This window comes from Suncus etruscus, chromosome 15 (assembly GCF_024139225.1).
Source record: "Suncus etruscus isolate mSunEtr1 chromosome 15, mSunEtr1.pri.cur, whole genome shotgun sequence".
Classification (NCBI taxonomy): Eukaryota; Metazoa; Chordata; class Mammalia; order Eulipotyphla; family Soricidae; genus Suncus; species Suncus etruscus.
In genome coordinates, this window is record NC_064862.1 from 41,269,183 (window position 1) to 41,285,798 (window position 16,616).

At 43.7% G+C, this 16,616-nt stretch overlaps 1 protein-coding gene and 1 pseudogene across 1 annotated transcript in view; one reads left to right on the plus strand and one right to left on the minus strand.

The window, feature by feature from the left end:
- Positions 1 to 4,181: 4,181 nt before the first annotated feature.
- On the minus strand, positions 4,182 to 10,543 carry LOC126029826 (60S ribosomal protein L17-like; annotated as a pseudogene).
- Positions 10,544 to 11,187: 644 nt separating this feature from the next.
- B3GALNT2 (beta-1,3-N-acetylgalactosaminyltransferase 2) overlaps positions 11,188 to 16,616 on the plus strand; it is a 50,205-nt gene continuing 44,776 nt past the window's right edge. The window contains exon 1 of the mRNA XM_049789001.1: positions 11,188 to 11,309. Coding sequence (XP_049644958.1) covers positions 11,198 to 11,309 — 112 coding nt within the window. The 5' untranslated portion in view covers positions 11,188 to 11,197. The remainder of the gene's footprint in view (positions 11,310 to 16,616) is intronic.

The following is a 16,616-nucleotide window of genomic DNA, read 5'->3' on the forward strand; positions in this document are numbered from 1 at the left end:
ATAATCATATTTGTAATCACGGTGTTTAAATAAAGATAATTTTTATAACAACACCTGGAAGCAATCCTCTACCAGGGAAGACACTACCACGGCTCTGACATTGACCTGCTCTAAAGAGACTTCCCTTAACACTAAGAAGACTTAACAACAACAACGACCTGCTTACAGGACAGGGTTTTCTGCATTGCCCTTTAATTGTGAGGTAAAACAAGAGGACACTCTGCACCATCCTGACTGCAATATAGGATATGCAGATTCCAGGATCTTTAATACAGAAACATGATACCAACAACAGAGACTGTGTGAAAAATAAAAGTGTATTGGCACTACAGACAATGACCTGGATTGGACAAACTAGTTTGCCTGGAGCCTAGAGTTGGTCTTATGCCAGGAAACTTCAGGGGTAAGGTCTCCTTGTATTTAGGCCAAAGCTTTTCCTTCCATGTCCCTCATATTTTGGTGGGCCTATGCAAACAATAATTGCCACTCTAACACCGTTTTTACTGTGCTCCTTTGACTCTAAGCCTTAAGAGAAACAAACCACTTAAACTTTTGAGGTTAACTTAAATTAATATGCATGTGCATGGAAATGTAAAAAAGTACCTTGCCTTCAATGTTTAAGAAGTTACATAAGTGTTATGTCTTTAGATTACTTTGTGTGCTGCTAAGAAATATTATGTACTACAATCTGGGGACTTGAGGGACAAAGCAATTGTATATAGGTTCTGTTTTATTTTTCTTAATGTTCTTTGGCTGAAAGTTCAAAGTTAAGATATCAGCAATGGGACTACTGAGAATTCTGTTTATGGGTGATTGTCCTTCCACTGTAACTTTACCTTGTCCTTTTTCTTTGCATCTTTGTTCTCATAATTAAAAATAAAAAATTAATAAAATAAATAAATAAAAAAGAATTCTATAAAAAAAGAAGAAAAAGATTTTTAAATTTAAAAGAAAACCTAAAAAAATAAATAAACAGTATGTGTAAAAACACCCTAGAGGTCATGATTTAACCAGAGTTAAAGGCCTTATTAAAGACATAACATTTTCAGCAGGTGTTTTTTCTTTTTGGTTTTGCTGACACATTTCTTAAGCTAGCTGTGTCAAAGCACAAATTGAATTGACTTGAAAATTACTCTGATTGCTTTTTGACATTTTTCTAATAAAAACTAAAAAAGTTTTGAGAAAAAATAAAAAAAAATTGTCGGTGTGGCCCCAAAACAAAACGAAGTTTTTCTCAAATCCTGAAATCCTTTTAAACTAGTCTGGGTTCTAGTTGCCTCAGAAAATGGTATTGTACTCTTTGTTTGTTTTTAGGGCCATACCTGGAGGTGCTCAGGGTTACTCCTGGCTCTGCACTCAGAAATCACACATGGCAGGTTGAGGGACCATAGGACCATATGGGATGCAACGGATTGAGTTGGGGTCAGCCACGTGTAATGCAAACAACCAACCTGCTATGCTCCAGCCAGACACTGTACTCCAAAGTGAGGCAGCTCTCTACAGTCAAAAGCAATTACCAGAAAGAACTCAATTTTGGGTCAAAAATAGTTCTCACCCTGCAAGGGGAATCTGGGTTGGACACCACAGCTCTTCAACCCCTCTTAGACTTTTCAGATAGTCCTAGTTCATTTAGCTTGTGCAACACTAGTCTGCAAAAATTCCCATCTTCTAGCTGTCCTTGCAACTGGAGGCTCCCTCAGGGCACAAATAATTCTTAACATTTTCCTTCCCCTATGTAAATCCTCTCTCCCTCAGTCAACCTGTTCTCAGCATTGCATTGTGATTAACTTGGTTAAAATATAAGTTAGACCAGTTTACTCCTCTGCTTAAAAATTACTTCCCATTCATTTTAGAGTAAAAGTCAAAATTCTTATAATATTTTAATCACATTCTTAATGAAAACTACCTTTTTGTTTTGTTTGTTTTGGGGCCAAACCTGGGACATTCAAGGGGTTACTCCTAGCTCTGTGCTCAAAAATTGCTCCTAGCAGGTTCAGGGTACCATATGGGATGCTGGGAATCAAATCTGGGTTGGCCATGTGCAAGACAAATGCCCTACCTGCTGTGCTATCACTCTGGCTCCAGGGAAACTACATTTCTAATCTTATTCCTATTTACTATTTACTTATTCCTGATTATTTTGCTCCTTTTTCTTTCCTGAACATACTCCTCCTTTCTTTTTCTTTCCCTTTGTTATTTATTTATTTATTTATTTATTTATTTATTTATTTATTTGGTTTTTGGGTCACACCCGGCAGTGCTCAGGGGTTACTCCTGGCTCTATGCTCAGAAATCACTCCTGGCAGGCTCAGGGCACCATTTGGGATGATGGGATTCAAACCACCGACCTTCTGCATGAAAGGCAAACGCCTTACCTCCATGCTATCTCTCCAGCTCTATCCCCTTTCTTTTTCTTGATGTTTGTGGGCAACCTCTGGTCATACTCATAGTTGTAGTATTTACTCACTTTGTTGGGATGCCTGCTGGCGGGGTCACACACTTTGTAGCGGGATTCTTGCACACATGCTTAATTTTTTTTTTTTTTGGTGGTGGTTTTTGAGTCACACCCAGCAGTGCTCAGGGGTTATTCCTGGCTCCAGGCTCAGAAATTGCTCCTGGCAGGCACGGGGGACCATATGGGACGCCAGGATTAGAACCGATGACCTCCTGCATGAAAGGCAAACGCCTTACCTCAATGCTATCTCTCCAGCCCTCATGCTTAATATTTTTAGTTGTGATTCTCATATACACCTTGCTGCAGAGGACCAAAGATCGTACAATATTGCTCCCCCTGGGATCCAAAATGGTCAGAATTGCATGTAGTACTTGTAGTTGGTACTGGGGATCAAACTCTTGATCTTGCACTTCCCAAGGTAGGTACTTGATGCCACAGAACCATTTTGCAGATCCTTTGAACTCATTTAGTATAGGGCAAGTTAGCAATATCTAGTTTCTTTTTCCTTTCTTACACATACCACTCTGACAATCAGGGGAACAATCCTCCTGATTTGTCTTCCCCTGATCTAATTCTGTCATCATGTTCGCATCTTAACTGCACTGTACTGGGTTTAATTTTTTTTCCTTTCCATTATAAATTATGGGTCTCTTAGGATCTCTATCCATTTTAGTATTGCATTTATAAGGGATTCATATAGAAGGAATAATGGGAAGGTCGCTGGTCTTTATCAATAAGTCAAATAGGTAGCTCCCACAGTGATAAGATTTAAAGAGACTAAAAAGTTATTCTGAACAATTTTGGGGGTCCAGGAATTAGTTTACATGCCTGGCATATGAAGTTTCAAGTTCTCAGCATTTGGCCTCCCATCTCACTGATTCAGCTGGGCTCAAGTACTTATTGGTAAACAGGTAAACAACCCTCCCCAATTCCTTTTTTTTTTTTCTTTAAGAATTTCTTTATCTAAGCACCATGATTACAGAAATGTTTATAGTTGGATTTCAGTCATTGAATTTACACCACCCTTCACTAATGCAACTTTTCTACTACCAAGTATCCTTCATTTCCCTTTTCCCCCACCCCCTGCCTGCATTCTGTACAGGCATTCTATTTCTCTCTCTCTCTCTCACTAACATTGTCAAGGAAGTTGTCAGTGCAGTTATTGCTCTAACTAGTAACTAGTATTGCTCTTTGTAGTAAGCTTCATATCATGGGCTGGCCCTTCCAACCCTCATCTCTATTATCTATGGATATTATTATCATACTGTCTTTTATTTTTCTTATATTCCACAGATGAGTGAGACTATCCTGTGTCTATACCTCTCTGTCTGACCCAATTTATTTCTTTTTATTTAGATTTATTTATTTTATGCTTTTTTCCTGTGCCATAAGTTTTTGTTTCTTTTTTAGTTTTATTTGGTGGCCACACCTGGCTGTACTCAGAAATTACTCCTGACAGGCTGGGAAACCATATGAAATGCTGGAGATCAAACTTGGATCTGACCATGTGCAAAGCAAATGCCCCTACCTGCTGTGCTATCATGCTGGCCCCTCTTTTTCTTTTATTTTTTTTTTGTTTGTTTTTTGGGTCAAACCTGGCAGTGCTCAGGGGTTACTCCTAGCTCTATGCTCAGAAATCACTCCTGGTAGGCTCGGGGGACCATATGGGATGCCAGGATTCGAACTGCCGTCCTTCTGCATGTAAGGCAAATGCCTTGCCTTCATGCTATCTCTCCGGCCTCTGTGCAACTTCCTCTTCAGGTTTAGAAACTATGTGCTCTTTTTCAGTAAGGATCATCTCAATGTGGCAGAGAGAACTCACGTATGGGTAAATATGCCCATAAGCTCTTTAAGTTCTGCAGTACATCCTGGGTGCTTTGTTCACCTGGATATGTTCAATGACCAGAAACTCAACATCTAAACCTTAAGTTCAGCATTGCTCTCTGCATTTGTAAGTATGTGCAGTAAAAAATTCAACTCTATTTTTGGGCCAACAATGCTGTGTCCAGCCCCACTATTTGATGTGGGTGCATCTACCAATACCACCATTGTAACATCAGAGGGCACACACTTTTTCTGCAGAGTGACATGCTTCAGATACTTAGTGGTTATTCGGATAGGCATGCCATGAATGGCCTGACTCATTTCCTGAACATTCTTGAAGTGAAAGAAAGGTTGAGATTCTGAACTTGCATGATTTCGTTGGCTTTCTGAGTGTCCCTAAAATAGAGCATCCTTTCAGCAGGGCCACCTAGTGCCCCCTGCAGAAGAGGAAGAGTGAAAGTTACTGAAAGAATTCTTGAGAGGGCCCCCAATTTCTTAATTAAAAATCAAACTATTGGCACATTCTCTGCTACTTGAATTATTTTGGTTTCTTTGGGGGCAGGAGGAGGTTTTGGGAGGCCACATCCAGAAATGCTCAGGGGTTACTCCTAGCTCTGCACTCAGGAATTACTCCTGAGTGTTTGAAGGACCACATGGAATGCTCAGGGTAGAACCTAGGTTGGACACATTCAAGATATGCACACAGTACTCACTGTTCTAGCCCCACAGCCTGGAATGTGTACTCTCTCTCTCTCTCTCTCTGTCTCTCTCTCTCTCTCTCTCTCTCTCTCTCTCTCTCTCTGTCTCCAGATCCCCTTACATTTTTCTAAACAAAAAAATTTTACTTTAAGAATTTTTTTTTTTTTTGGTTTTTCGGGTCACACCCATTTGATGCTCAGGGGTTACTCCTGGCTAAGCACTCAGATATCACCCCTGGCTTGGGGGTACCATATGGGATGCTGGGGGATCAAACCACGGTCCTTCCTTGGCTAGCGCTTGCAAGGCAGACACCTTACCTCTAGCGCCACCTCGCCAGCCCCTTACTTTAAGAATTTTACTATTTCTAGGGCCAGAGAGATAGCATGGAGGTAAGGCATTTGCCTTGCATGCAGGAGGTCATCTGTTCGAATCCCAGTGTCCCATATGGTCCCCCATGCCTGCCAGGAGCAATTTCTGAGCCTGGAGCCAGGAATAACCCCTGAGCACTGCCAGATGTGACCCAAAAACCACACACACACACAAAAAAGAATTTTACTATTTCTCTTACAGCCTGACATAATGCAAATAACATATTCCCTGTAAGTTAAAGTATTTTGGTAACTGAAAGGAACAACATTTTAACTAGTTAAATATTATAATGGTTTTGTTTATAATGGTTTTAGTGCTCATTTTATGTCTGAACAGTTGTTTAAACCATCTATTTGATATGGAAGAATGTCCATTGCTATGAGTACCATATTCTCAATTACCCTATTTTTTGTATTTTCTGTATCTTCTACAAGCTGGTAACGTGTATTTATTATATCTATAGCCTATAGTCAGCTTTTACTCTCATCATCACAGAACAGGATCTTAGTTTTGTTCATCCATTTATCCCAAGTACTTACAAAAGTGCCTGGGACATAATAAATGCTCAATTAAGTTTATGCTATTGTATTTATTTGCAGATCACACCTAGAGGTGCTGAGGGGTTCCTCTGGCTCTGGGGTGGGGAAGGGAAGCTCCCTTTTAGTGACCAAGATGTTGTTTAGCTGTCTCTTCAGTCCTAGCTGGTAAGTTGGAAGATGGAAAACTCATGTTCTCAAAGCCACCATCTTCTCAATTACATATTTGTTGAATGAACAGATCAAACTTGAATTCATTATTATTTCTGAGCTAACTCATAATTATTTAGTCACTAAAAGGATAATTTAAGATATCAACCGAGGTCACTTACCACCTCTTTTATTTAAAAAACATTTTTTTATTGAAACCATTGTAATCTACAAAATCCTTCATAGTTGAATTTCAGATATACAGTAAATCAGGACAAATTCCATCACCAGTATCAACCTCCCTCCACCACTGTTCCCAGAGTGCATCCTATACCACCACCCTTTGCCCCCGGGTTGTCAGTATAACAGGCCCATTTTAAGTTTAGATTGTTAAAGTTTAGGTCTCTTGATTCATTATTGTTGACTTTGGCTTGAATATTTAGTTCTGTCCTTTTTTTTGGGGGGGTGTCACACCCATTAGTGCTCAGGGGTTGGTTACTCCTGGCTCCACGCTCAGAAATTGCTCCTGGAAGGCATGGGGGACCATATGGGATGCTGGGACCATATGGGATTCTAGGACCAGAACCACCGTCCTTCTGAATGCAAAGCAAATGCCTAACTTCATGCTATCTCTTGAGCTCCTATTCTGTCCACCAAGACACCTGAGACCACTTGATCCCTAACCCCCACCCTCTCTTTATACTTTTTTCTAAAAAGAATTTTTTTTGTTTTGTTTTTGTGTCACACCAAGGGAGCTCAGGGGTTACTCCTGGCTCTGTGCTCAGAAATCGCTCCTGGCAGGCTTGTGGGACCATATGGGATGCCAGGATTGGAACCGGGGTCTGTCCTGTGTTGGCCACGTGCAAGGCAAATGCCTTACCACTGTGCTATCGCTCAGGTTTATTTTTTTCTGAATTGTATAGAAAAATGCAGAAATATGAGGTAAAACATAGTAATCCATATCCCAAGGTTCTGTGAAAAAGATGGGAGGCCCTATTTAAAAGATAAAAAAGAAAAATGGATGGCAGTTATTTGCATAGGCATGGAAAAAGTTGGAGAAAATAGAAAGGAAACACCTTTAGCTTAAAAACAGAGAGACCTTACTCATGAAGCAGCCTTCCATAAGACCAACTACAGGCTCCAGGCACACTAAATTGTCTAACCCCAAAGTTTCTTTTTTTCCCCCATGGTTTCAGTAAAAGTTCTCAATCATGGTTGTCACAATCAGGTTTCTGTAATTAGAAACCTTGGTTTTTGAACAGATCCTATGTTGAAGTCAGGATGTCACGGAGCATCTTCTGGTTTCATCTAACTGTTAGGTAGTGATGCAGGGAAACCTGCCCTAAAAACAAGTTGCTGTTTCCAAGTCATCAGGGTGTCATATGAACACACTTTGGAGCCAGTCAGTGCCAGAGCAGCATTAGGGCCTTTCCTGGTAGAAGTTCAATTCCTGGTGCTGGTGCAGAAAACCATGTCTGTTTTAAAGATTCAGGGGTGAATGGCTGAAGTTCGATTGACTGAAGCCTAAGTCAAGTTACTGTGACAAAAGTTCAGGGTGAAAGGCCCACCTGCAATATAAAATGTATAAATTCCTATCCATATTAGATAAAAACTTTTTTCTATATGTAGTATTTCCCCCATTTTAATGTGCCTATGAGAAAAGGACCAATGCCACATGATACTACTGGTGCATATGAGAGTAAAAATAACAAGCTAAACAATCCCTTTAACCTGATTCTAGCATGAACTCACAATCCAAGAGAAACTTATCCACTAGAATTTCCTACTAAACAAATCCAAAAAAGGGATGGGAAAAACTACATCTACACAAAGAAATACACAATAAGAATTACATCTATTAAGGAAATACATATATAGACATATATGAAAGAAATATACATATTTCCTTTAAGTCTTTTGAAATAGTTGGTGTGGGGGGATAAAATCTGGAGCACAGCTTCAGCTGTGACTTGGTCTTGTGGAGTCTGAAAACGGCTTCCAACAGTCATGGATCAGATATCCTTGAGTTACCACCTCTTTTTTTTTGTTTGTTTGTTTTTGTTTTTGTTTTTGTTTTTGGTCACACCCGGCAGCGCTCAGGGGTTCCTCCTGGCTCTACACTCAGAAATCGCCCCTGGCAGGCATGGGGGACCATATGGGATGCCAGGATTTGAACCACCGTCCTTCTGCATGGAAGGCAAACGCCTTACCTCCATGCTATCTCGCCGGCCCCAAGTTACCACCTCTTTAAAAAATTAAAAAACTTACAGGACTCATTTAGTAATAGCATTCTTTTCTTTTTTTTTAAACTTATTGATTGATTGATTTGTTTTTGGGCCACACCCAGTGATGCTCAGGGATCACTCCTGGCTCTGCAATCAAAAATTGCCCCAGCAGGCTGGGGAACCATATGGGATGCCAGGAATCAAACCAGGTCCCTAGGGGCCGGGCGGTGGCGCTAAAGGTAAGGTGCCTGCCTTGCCTGCGCTAGCCTTGGATGGACCGCGGTTCGATCCCCCCGGCGTCCCATATGGTCCCCCAAGCCAGGAGCAACTTCTGAGCACATAGCCAGGAGTAACCCCTGAGCGTTACCGGGTGTGGCCCAAAAACCAAAAAAAAAAAAAAAAAAAAAACCAGGTCCCTTCCGGGTTGGCTGCATGCAAGGCAAATGCCCTACCACTATGCTATCTCTCTGGCCCCCACCATTATTTTCTTGATAATTATCTTTTTTTTTTTTTTTTGGTTTTTGGGCCACACCCTGTGCCGCTCAGGGGTTACTCCTGGCTATGCGCTCAGAAGTTGCTCCTGGCTTCTTGGGGGACCATATGGGACACCAGGGGATCGAACCGCGGTCCGTCCTAGGCTAGCGCAGGCAAGGCAGGCACCTTACCTCCAGCGCCACCGCCCGGCCCCTGATAATTATCTTAATTGAAATGTAATAACAGGTCAGAATTCAACTAAAAAATTTGTAAAACAATGTTCTGAGAAAGGACCACATACATCTTGGTGTCAAACTTTTGCTCAAGAGCCACAATAACCACAACATCCTAATTTCATCCTTCCCATGGAAGAAAAATTATTTCTTGTCTTCAGGATATCATAAAGAGCAAGTAGAGTACCTTAAAATTCCTCAAATTATTTTCAAACAGCATTTTCCTTTTTTCTTGGGCCACACCCAGTAGTGCTCAGGGGCTACTTCTGGCTCTGTGCTGATGGATCACACATGGCAATGCTGGGGGACTCCCTGTGTGTTGGGATCAAACCAAGGGCAGTCACATGCCAGGTAAGTGCCTTACTTCCTGTACTATTATCTATCTGGCCTTTGAAATATGTTTTTCAGTTTGAATATTTTATGATGGTAGTTATTGTAAACAAAACAAAATACCTCTTGACATTCTACTCGTTTGATCCCTCTAACTCAGGGGTCTCAAACTTGAGGCCCGCAGGCCGTTTGCGGCCCTCCCTACAACATTTTGTGGCCCTGCCCTAAAGGAATCTTTTTTTGTTTTGTTTTGTTTTGTTTTAGTTGTTTGGGTCACACACCCCAATGTTCAAGGCTTACTACTGACTTTGCACTCAAGGATTGCCCTTGATTTGCCTCCTGCAGCCCCCAGGTAAACTGATGGTTGTGTAACTAAAAGAAAGTGGCTGTCTCCCAAGGATCACCATAATAGGAGTGCAGCTTCTACACCAATCTCTTGGTTCATGGGAAAGCAAGCAAAAGTGGTATAGTTTGCCATACCAGAATAGTACAGCGGATAGGGCATTTGCTTTGCACACAGCAAACTCAAGTTAAATCCCTGGGACCCCATATGGTCCCTGGAGCACTGCCAGGAGTGATTCCTGAGCACAAAGCCAGGAGTAAGCCCTGAGCACTGCTGAGTGTGCCACCCCAAAACCCAAAACAAACAATAGAAAACAATGGTGCAATGATCTTAGGAAACTTGTTGGAAAGATAGATCTACCTAGAGATATCAAAAAAAGCCTACTGACTTACCAGCCATGTTAAATACACCACATAGGAAGCATTTTGATCAGGTATCTGCCCGTATATGGGAGACCCTGAACCAGAATTTAGCTAGTAAATTCCTCACCCACTGAAAGTATGAGAGCTAAATTTATTACTTCTGGGTTAAAGACTTTGAGAGTAATTTATTAGGTAGCAATAGATATCTTAGAAATATTTTTAAAAATTTTGAGCCAGAGGGGTGGCGCAATGGTAGGGCATCTGCCTTGCACACAACTGGCCTAGGACGGACCATGGTTCAATTCCCCAGCGTCCCATATGGTCCCCCAAGCCAGGAGCGATTTCTGAGCGCAGAGCCAGGAGTAATCCCTGAGTATCACCGGGTGTGGCCCTACAAAGAACGTACAAGGGGGCACAGAAGTGGTTCCCATGCCAGGAAGGCCATGCCAAGAGAATGAAATCAACATGCTCCTGTTCTACCCAACTTCCCTTTAGAGCTCGTAGATTCGTAGAAGCTTCCTTAACCTGGCCAATCACCGCCATGCTCCACAGCTCCATCCATTAAGGTTCAATTAAGTCCGAGCCCACTGCAAGCAAGCTCCCTCTAGGAGCGCGTCGGGTCGCACAGGCGGCCTAACTCCCTTTGGCCACAGGGGGCAGTAGAACGCAGCAGGAAGCAATACGCATGCTCCGCCGGTCCCCCCTCACTTCGCCCCCCGCGTTCGCCGAGTGCCGGGCGAGCGCGTGGCATGATGGGAAATGTAGTTTCAGCCTCTCAGCCTCTTCAGTGAGCTTCCCCCAATTGGGTCCAACGCGAGACTCTAATTCCCGACGAGCACCGCGCGCGCGCGGGAGTGGGCGGGTGGAGAGAGAGAGAACGAGAAAAGGTGGGCGGGACCGGGGAAGGCCCTGCGAGGTGGGTGGAGCTTACTTAGCCTGCGCTCCGAGGCCGCCGCCCGAGGTCTGAGCAACCGAAGGGGCGGGGCGGGACGGGAGAGGCGACGAGGTTGGACCCGGGTGGCACGCACCAGAGAGCGGCGGCGTCCCCGGAGGGAGCGCCTGAGCGTCGCCCTCCCTCCGCCGTCGGGCTCCCTCCTTCCGGTCCTCTCTAGCTCGCGCTCTCGCTGTCTCTCCGCCGGGACGCGGGAGAGCCCGGCGCGCGTCGGGGGCGCGAGGTGGGGCCGGCGGGGGCGGCCAATGCGCAACTGGCTGGTGCTGCTGTGCCCGTGTGCGCTCGCGGCCGCGCTGCACCTCTGGCTGCGGCTGCGCTCCCCGCCGCCCGCCCGCGCCTCCGGGGACGGCCTGGCAGGTGAGGGTCGGGCGCTGGGGCTGGCCTGGGCTCGGGGAGGGGATGACTTCCTTGGAGTTGCTCCAGCTGTGTGTGTGTGTTTGGGGGTGCTGGGGTGTCCCCCAGGACGGGGCAGACGGGCTCCACTCGACTCAACTATTCTGATTTTTTTTTTTTTTGCATTTTCAGGGCGTGAAATCCAAGCAAACTTGAGAGCGCTTTTCTTATTCTCTCCAGCACCACCCCAGGCTTTTCTTTAGGGCCCCCCTAAAAATTGCACAATTGTGCAATTGTGCATTGCACAATCCTACTAAATCCGACGGCTGCCCCCTCAGGCCTGGTCTTCCAGGGTTGCCCGCGCACCCCTGGAGTGTCCTTCAGCTTGCCCAGGGCTTCTTGGGTGGGGGGGGGCAAGCACTGGCTTGGAGAGCCCCGCTTTCCAAATGGAAATGAGGGTGCCTGTTTTTTTTGTTTGTTTGTTTGTTTTTTGTTTTTGCAAGGCGGCTGGCTGCCTTTTGTCTTGGAAGGAGCAACTTGGATTTGACCATTGACTTGTCCAAGGAGCCTGTAGAATTAATTATTAGTTATAAAGTCCTAAAGCCGGAGCACAGCGGGATATGGGGGTGCGGGGGTGTTTGTCTTGCATGCGTTTTCGACCCGGGTTCGATCCCTCCCCCGCACACACACCCCCGGGCATCTCTTAGGGTCCCCCCCCCCCAGCCTTGCCAGGAGTGATTTCTGATCGCCCAGCGCAGCCTATGTGTGTGGCCCAAAAAAAGAAAAAAAAAATTCGAAACTGTATTTGATGTAGAACTTTGGAAAGTGCTACAAGTTCGCTCTAAGTCGGCCAGTGGAGGTTGCTGCTGTGAGTTTTCTTTTTATTGTTTATTTGTGGGGGTCACACCGTTCAGGGGCTACTCCTGGCTCTGTGCTCAGAAATCACTCCTGGCAGGCTCCAGGGACCATATGGGATGCGGTCCGTCCTGGTTTGAAAGTGTGCAAGGCAAACGCCTACCTTGCTGTGCTTCCTTGCTGTGTGTTGGGCTCCAGGGCCCAACTAATGCTGAGTTTTCTTTGCAGAGCTCGCTGATTAAAATGTACTCCGAAGAAAATCGTTCAGTTCTTGGGCTCTCAAACTTCCCCTCTTTCGGGTATGCCCCGGAGCCTACTAAATTCTGCCTCTGGGTACCCCTGGGGTTGCTTTATTGTTACTTTTTCGCCCATGGGTTTCACTGTTTTAGACGTGTTTTCCTCATCTGTAAAGAAACCAGGATGGTTGTTTGAATCCTGAGGTTATAGGCACTTGTTTATAACCGTATTTGGAAACGTTTTTTATCCCTCGTATCCTTTCTTACCCAATTAGTCTTCTCATCCAAAAGTTTTTAAAATTAGAAACTGAGCGGTTGCAGTTCAGGAGAGGCTGTGCCTAAACTTGTCCTTAAGAGGTTTAACTAGTTTTAACAATCCTCAGGGCATTCTTACTGTTATGATTGGAAGTTGCTGGTAAAATTCTCTTGCAGGTCTTCAAGACTATTTGTGTGTCCTGAGTAGAATTTTAAGAGTGATTCAGGTGATTTAATGGAAGTACAATGTGGGAGTGCATTTAACCTTTTTAATAGATTGGACATTTCTAAGGAATAGGATAGGAATTTCTAAGCTGAGGGAAGGGTGTCACGTATACTGTCCAGTATGCTTTGTAACATCTGGTAGATTTGTGTGTTGCATGGTTGTTGTTGTTGTTGTTGTTGTTGTTGTTGTTTTTTAAGGGAATTATACTGGAATATTTGCAGAACATTCTTAGGATAATTGCGCCCTTAACAGTCTTTTGAGGTTCAGTAAACCAACTGTCCTTCTGTCCTAAAATTTAGTAGATCAACCTGCAGTTTCTTAAGTCTTTGTGTTTGGATTATGTCTCTATATCATATGTCATTTATTGAGACCAAGCTGCACTAAATAAACTAGGAAATAAACTGTGGAAAAGGACGGGCTAAGGTGAAGTCTGCCCCTGCCCTAATATATATATGTGAAGCTTTACATATGAAGCCTTTTTATTTTCACTTGATCATTTCAAGACTGAAAATCTGGAAAAACAGTATCTGAAAAACAAGCATCTTTTTTGTTTGTTTGTTTTTTGTTTTGGGTCACACCCGGCAGCGCTCAGAAATCGCTCCTGGCAGGCTCAGGGGACCATATGGGATGCCGGGATTTGAACCACCGACCTTCTGCCTGCAAGGCAAACGGCCTTACTTCCATGCCATCTCTCCGGTCCCAGGAGAAATATTTGTTTTGTTTGTTTGTTTATGGGTCATACCCGGCAGCGCTCAGGGGTTACTCTTGGCTCTATGCTCAGAAGTCGCTCCTGGCAGGCTTGGGACACCGGGATTCAAACCACTGTCCTTCTGCATGCAAGACAAACACCCCACCTCCATCTATCTCTCCGGCTCCTGAAAGGCAGATTTACCTTTCCTTAATATTGAAAAAGGATCCTGTGCCTCGCAGTTGGTTCAACAAATATTTGAGAGCTTCTGTGCTAATTGTTGTAGGTTGGGACTATAGCTGTAATGAAGATAAAAGTCCCTGCCCTCAGACAATTCTCTGTTTAGAAGAGAGCGCAGGACATAGGAAATAGTTATTAAATATATTAGAGGCTATTAAGTATGGTGACAAATAAGAAAGGAAACGAGACCTGTTGTCTGCTGTTCTAAATAGCAGGAACAGTTGAGCCGGGAATCTGAGTGGAGTGAGAGTGAGTCAGATTAATATAGGGACTGTTCTAATGTAGTGGGGCACCTTCAACAGCTGAAACTGGAAGAGCAGCTGGCGAAGAGGAAGCCAAACTTCTGAAATCCAACATCCTTATGGGCAAAGAGGAAAATGGGAGGTCCAAACAACCTTTGTACTAGAGAATCTGCCTGTTGGATCTCTTGATTAGTACGTGGATTTTTTTTTTTTTTTTTTTGGTTTTTGGGCCACACCCGGCGGCGCTCAGGGGTTACTCCTGGCTGTCTGCTCAGAAATAGCTCCTGGCAGGCACGGGGGACCATATGGGACACCGGGATTCGAACCAACCACCTTTGGTCCTGGATCGGCTGCTTGCAAGGCAAATGCCACTGTACTATCTCTCCAGGCCCCAGTACGTGGATTTAATTATTTCTTAGCAAGAATTATTTCAGTTAACTTAGAAATGACAAAAGGCAGCTTTTCTTTCTTGAATATTTGTAAGGAAGGAAAACCATGAGAGAAAACAAACCCTTCCTGTCAATAGAGGGTAAGAAGCCATAGAATTGTTCTCCAGAATTATAGTCCCTGCTCTCTAGATGCTCCTAATCTTTCTAGTGAAAACACAGCTGAAGTCACATGCATGCACGGACAAGTAAAAGGCAAGACACAAACTTGCCTCGTCGTTTCGCCACATTTCCAAAAATCATCTCTTTGTGCTAATCATATTACTATGCTTAAGTTCTCTAGTGAATGAAATGATAACTTCCTTAGGGTTAATGTGAAGATTCAATTAATAAAACACACAGGGCTCTGTCTGGTTCTTATTAAATATTCTAGGAATTTTAGGAATAGTGTTGCTAATGCCAGTGAGGGGTTTGAGGGAGCTATCTACCCATCACATCTTCTCTATTATTTTTTTTTTGGTTTTTGGGCCAAACCCGTTTGACGCTCAGGGGTTACTCCTGGCTATGAGCTCAGAAATTGCCCCTGGCTTGGAGGGACCATATGGGACACCAGGGGATCGAACTGCGGTCCGGTCCGGTCCGTTCTACACTAGCACTTGCAAGGCAGACACCTTATCTCTAGCGCCACCTTCCCGGCCCCACATCTTCTCTATTTGTTAGTGAATGGCATATAGCTTGTTTCCAGTTCTTCATTATTATAAATAATACTGCAGTAAGCTTGGGTGAGTTACATATCTTCAAAGTTTTCTGGGGGCCAGAGAGATAGTGCAAGGTAAAGTGCTTGTAGTTGCATATGGTCAACCCCAGTTCAGTCCCCAATATTGCATATCTGGTCCCTCAAAGCACAGTCAGGTGTGATCCCTGAGCACAGAGCCAGGAGTATAAGCACTGCCAGAAATGGCCCCAAAACAACAACAAAAAAAATCTAATAAAATCCCAGAAATTGGATAGGTTCTACTTACTACTAATACTTTTTATAGTACATAGGTTTTAGTTTGCTTATTTAATATAATCTTGAACAGCCCGGAGAGGTAGCACAGTGGTAGGGCATTTGCCTTGCAAGCAGCCGACCCAGGACCAACAGTTGTTCAAATCCTGGCATCACATTTGGTTCCCCTGCCTGCCAAGAGTGATTTCTGAGCACAGCCAGGAGTAACCCCTGAGCGCTGCTGGGTGTGGCCCAAAGACCAAAAAAATATAATCTAGAACACTAATTATATTTATAATATTTTAGTGGCTTTGTAGTATTGTATCCTGAACATTGCATGATGAGGCTTCTGTCATGTGTGATTATATTTATAAAAGTAGTCCTTTCCTGTATGTGGTGTGGTGTAAAAATAGACTACCGGTAAATGTTTTCCGGTGTTGATAGCCGTCCTGTGAGAACAGGCCCCTCACAAGGATCTCCTTTACCCCTTGCCAGAGAAGGACAAGCAGAAACACAAGGAGCAGCTGGCGCAAAGCCCAACTCCTACTTTATGGATCAAGTGGCCAGGATGCTTTAAAATCACCACTGTCTTCAGCCATGTACAGAAGGTAGTATTGTGTGTGGGCTGCTCCACTGTCCTCTCTCAGCCTACAGGAGGACAAGCAAGGCTTACAGAAGGATGCTCCTTGAGATGAAAGCTGCACTAAAAACTCCTTACTGAATCAAGATGATTGGGAAATCATCCCAATAAACACACTCACTGTGGATTAAAAAAAAGTAGACTAGATGTTCAGCCTACACATTAAGTTCTGTACAGTGATGAATTGAAAATGAAATTCTGACTAGCCATACATAGTTCTCTGAACAGTTGCCATGTATTTGCATCATTGAGACACGTGGCTATAATTTATATTTTTTAGTTCAGTGTAATGAACTTCTCCCCTGTTTTTATGTTTATGTAGTTATATAGCCTGCAGTTATTCACTGTTAAATGACTTAAAGTCCTAGTAATGGACTTCTGATTATTCTTTTTGGGGACACACCCACTGATGCTCAAGGGCCCTTCCAGGCTCTGTTTTAGGGGCTATCCCTGACAGTGCTCAGGAGACATATGCAACACTGGGATTTGAACCAAGGTTGTGGCTACAGCCATGTGCTAGATAAGCTCCTTAGCCTTTGTATTAGGACTCTGGCCCTCAGTGATAAGAGACATGA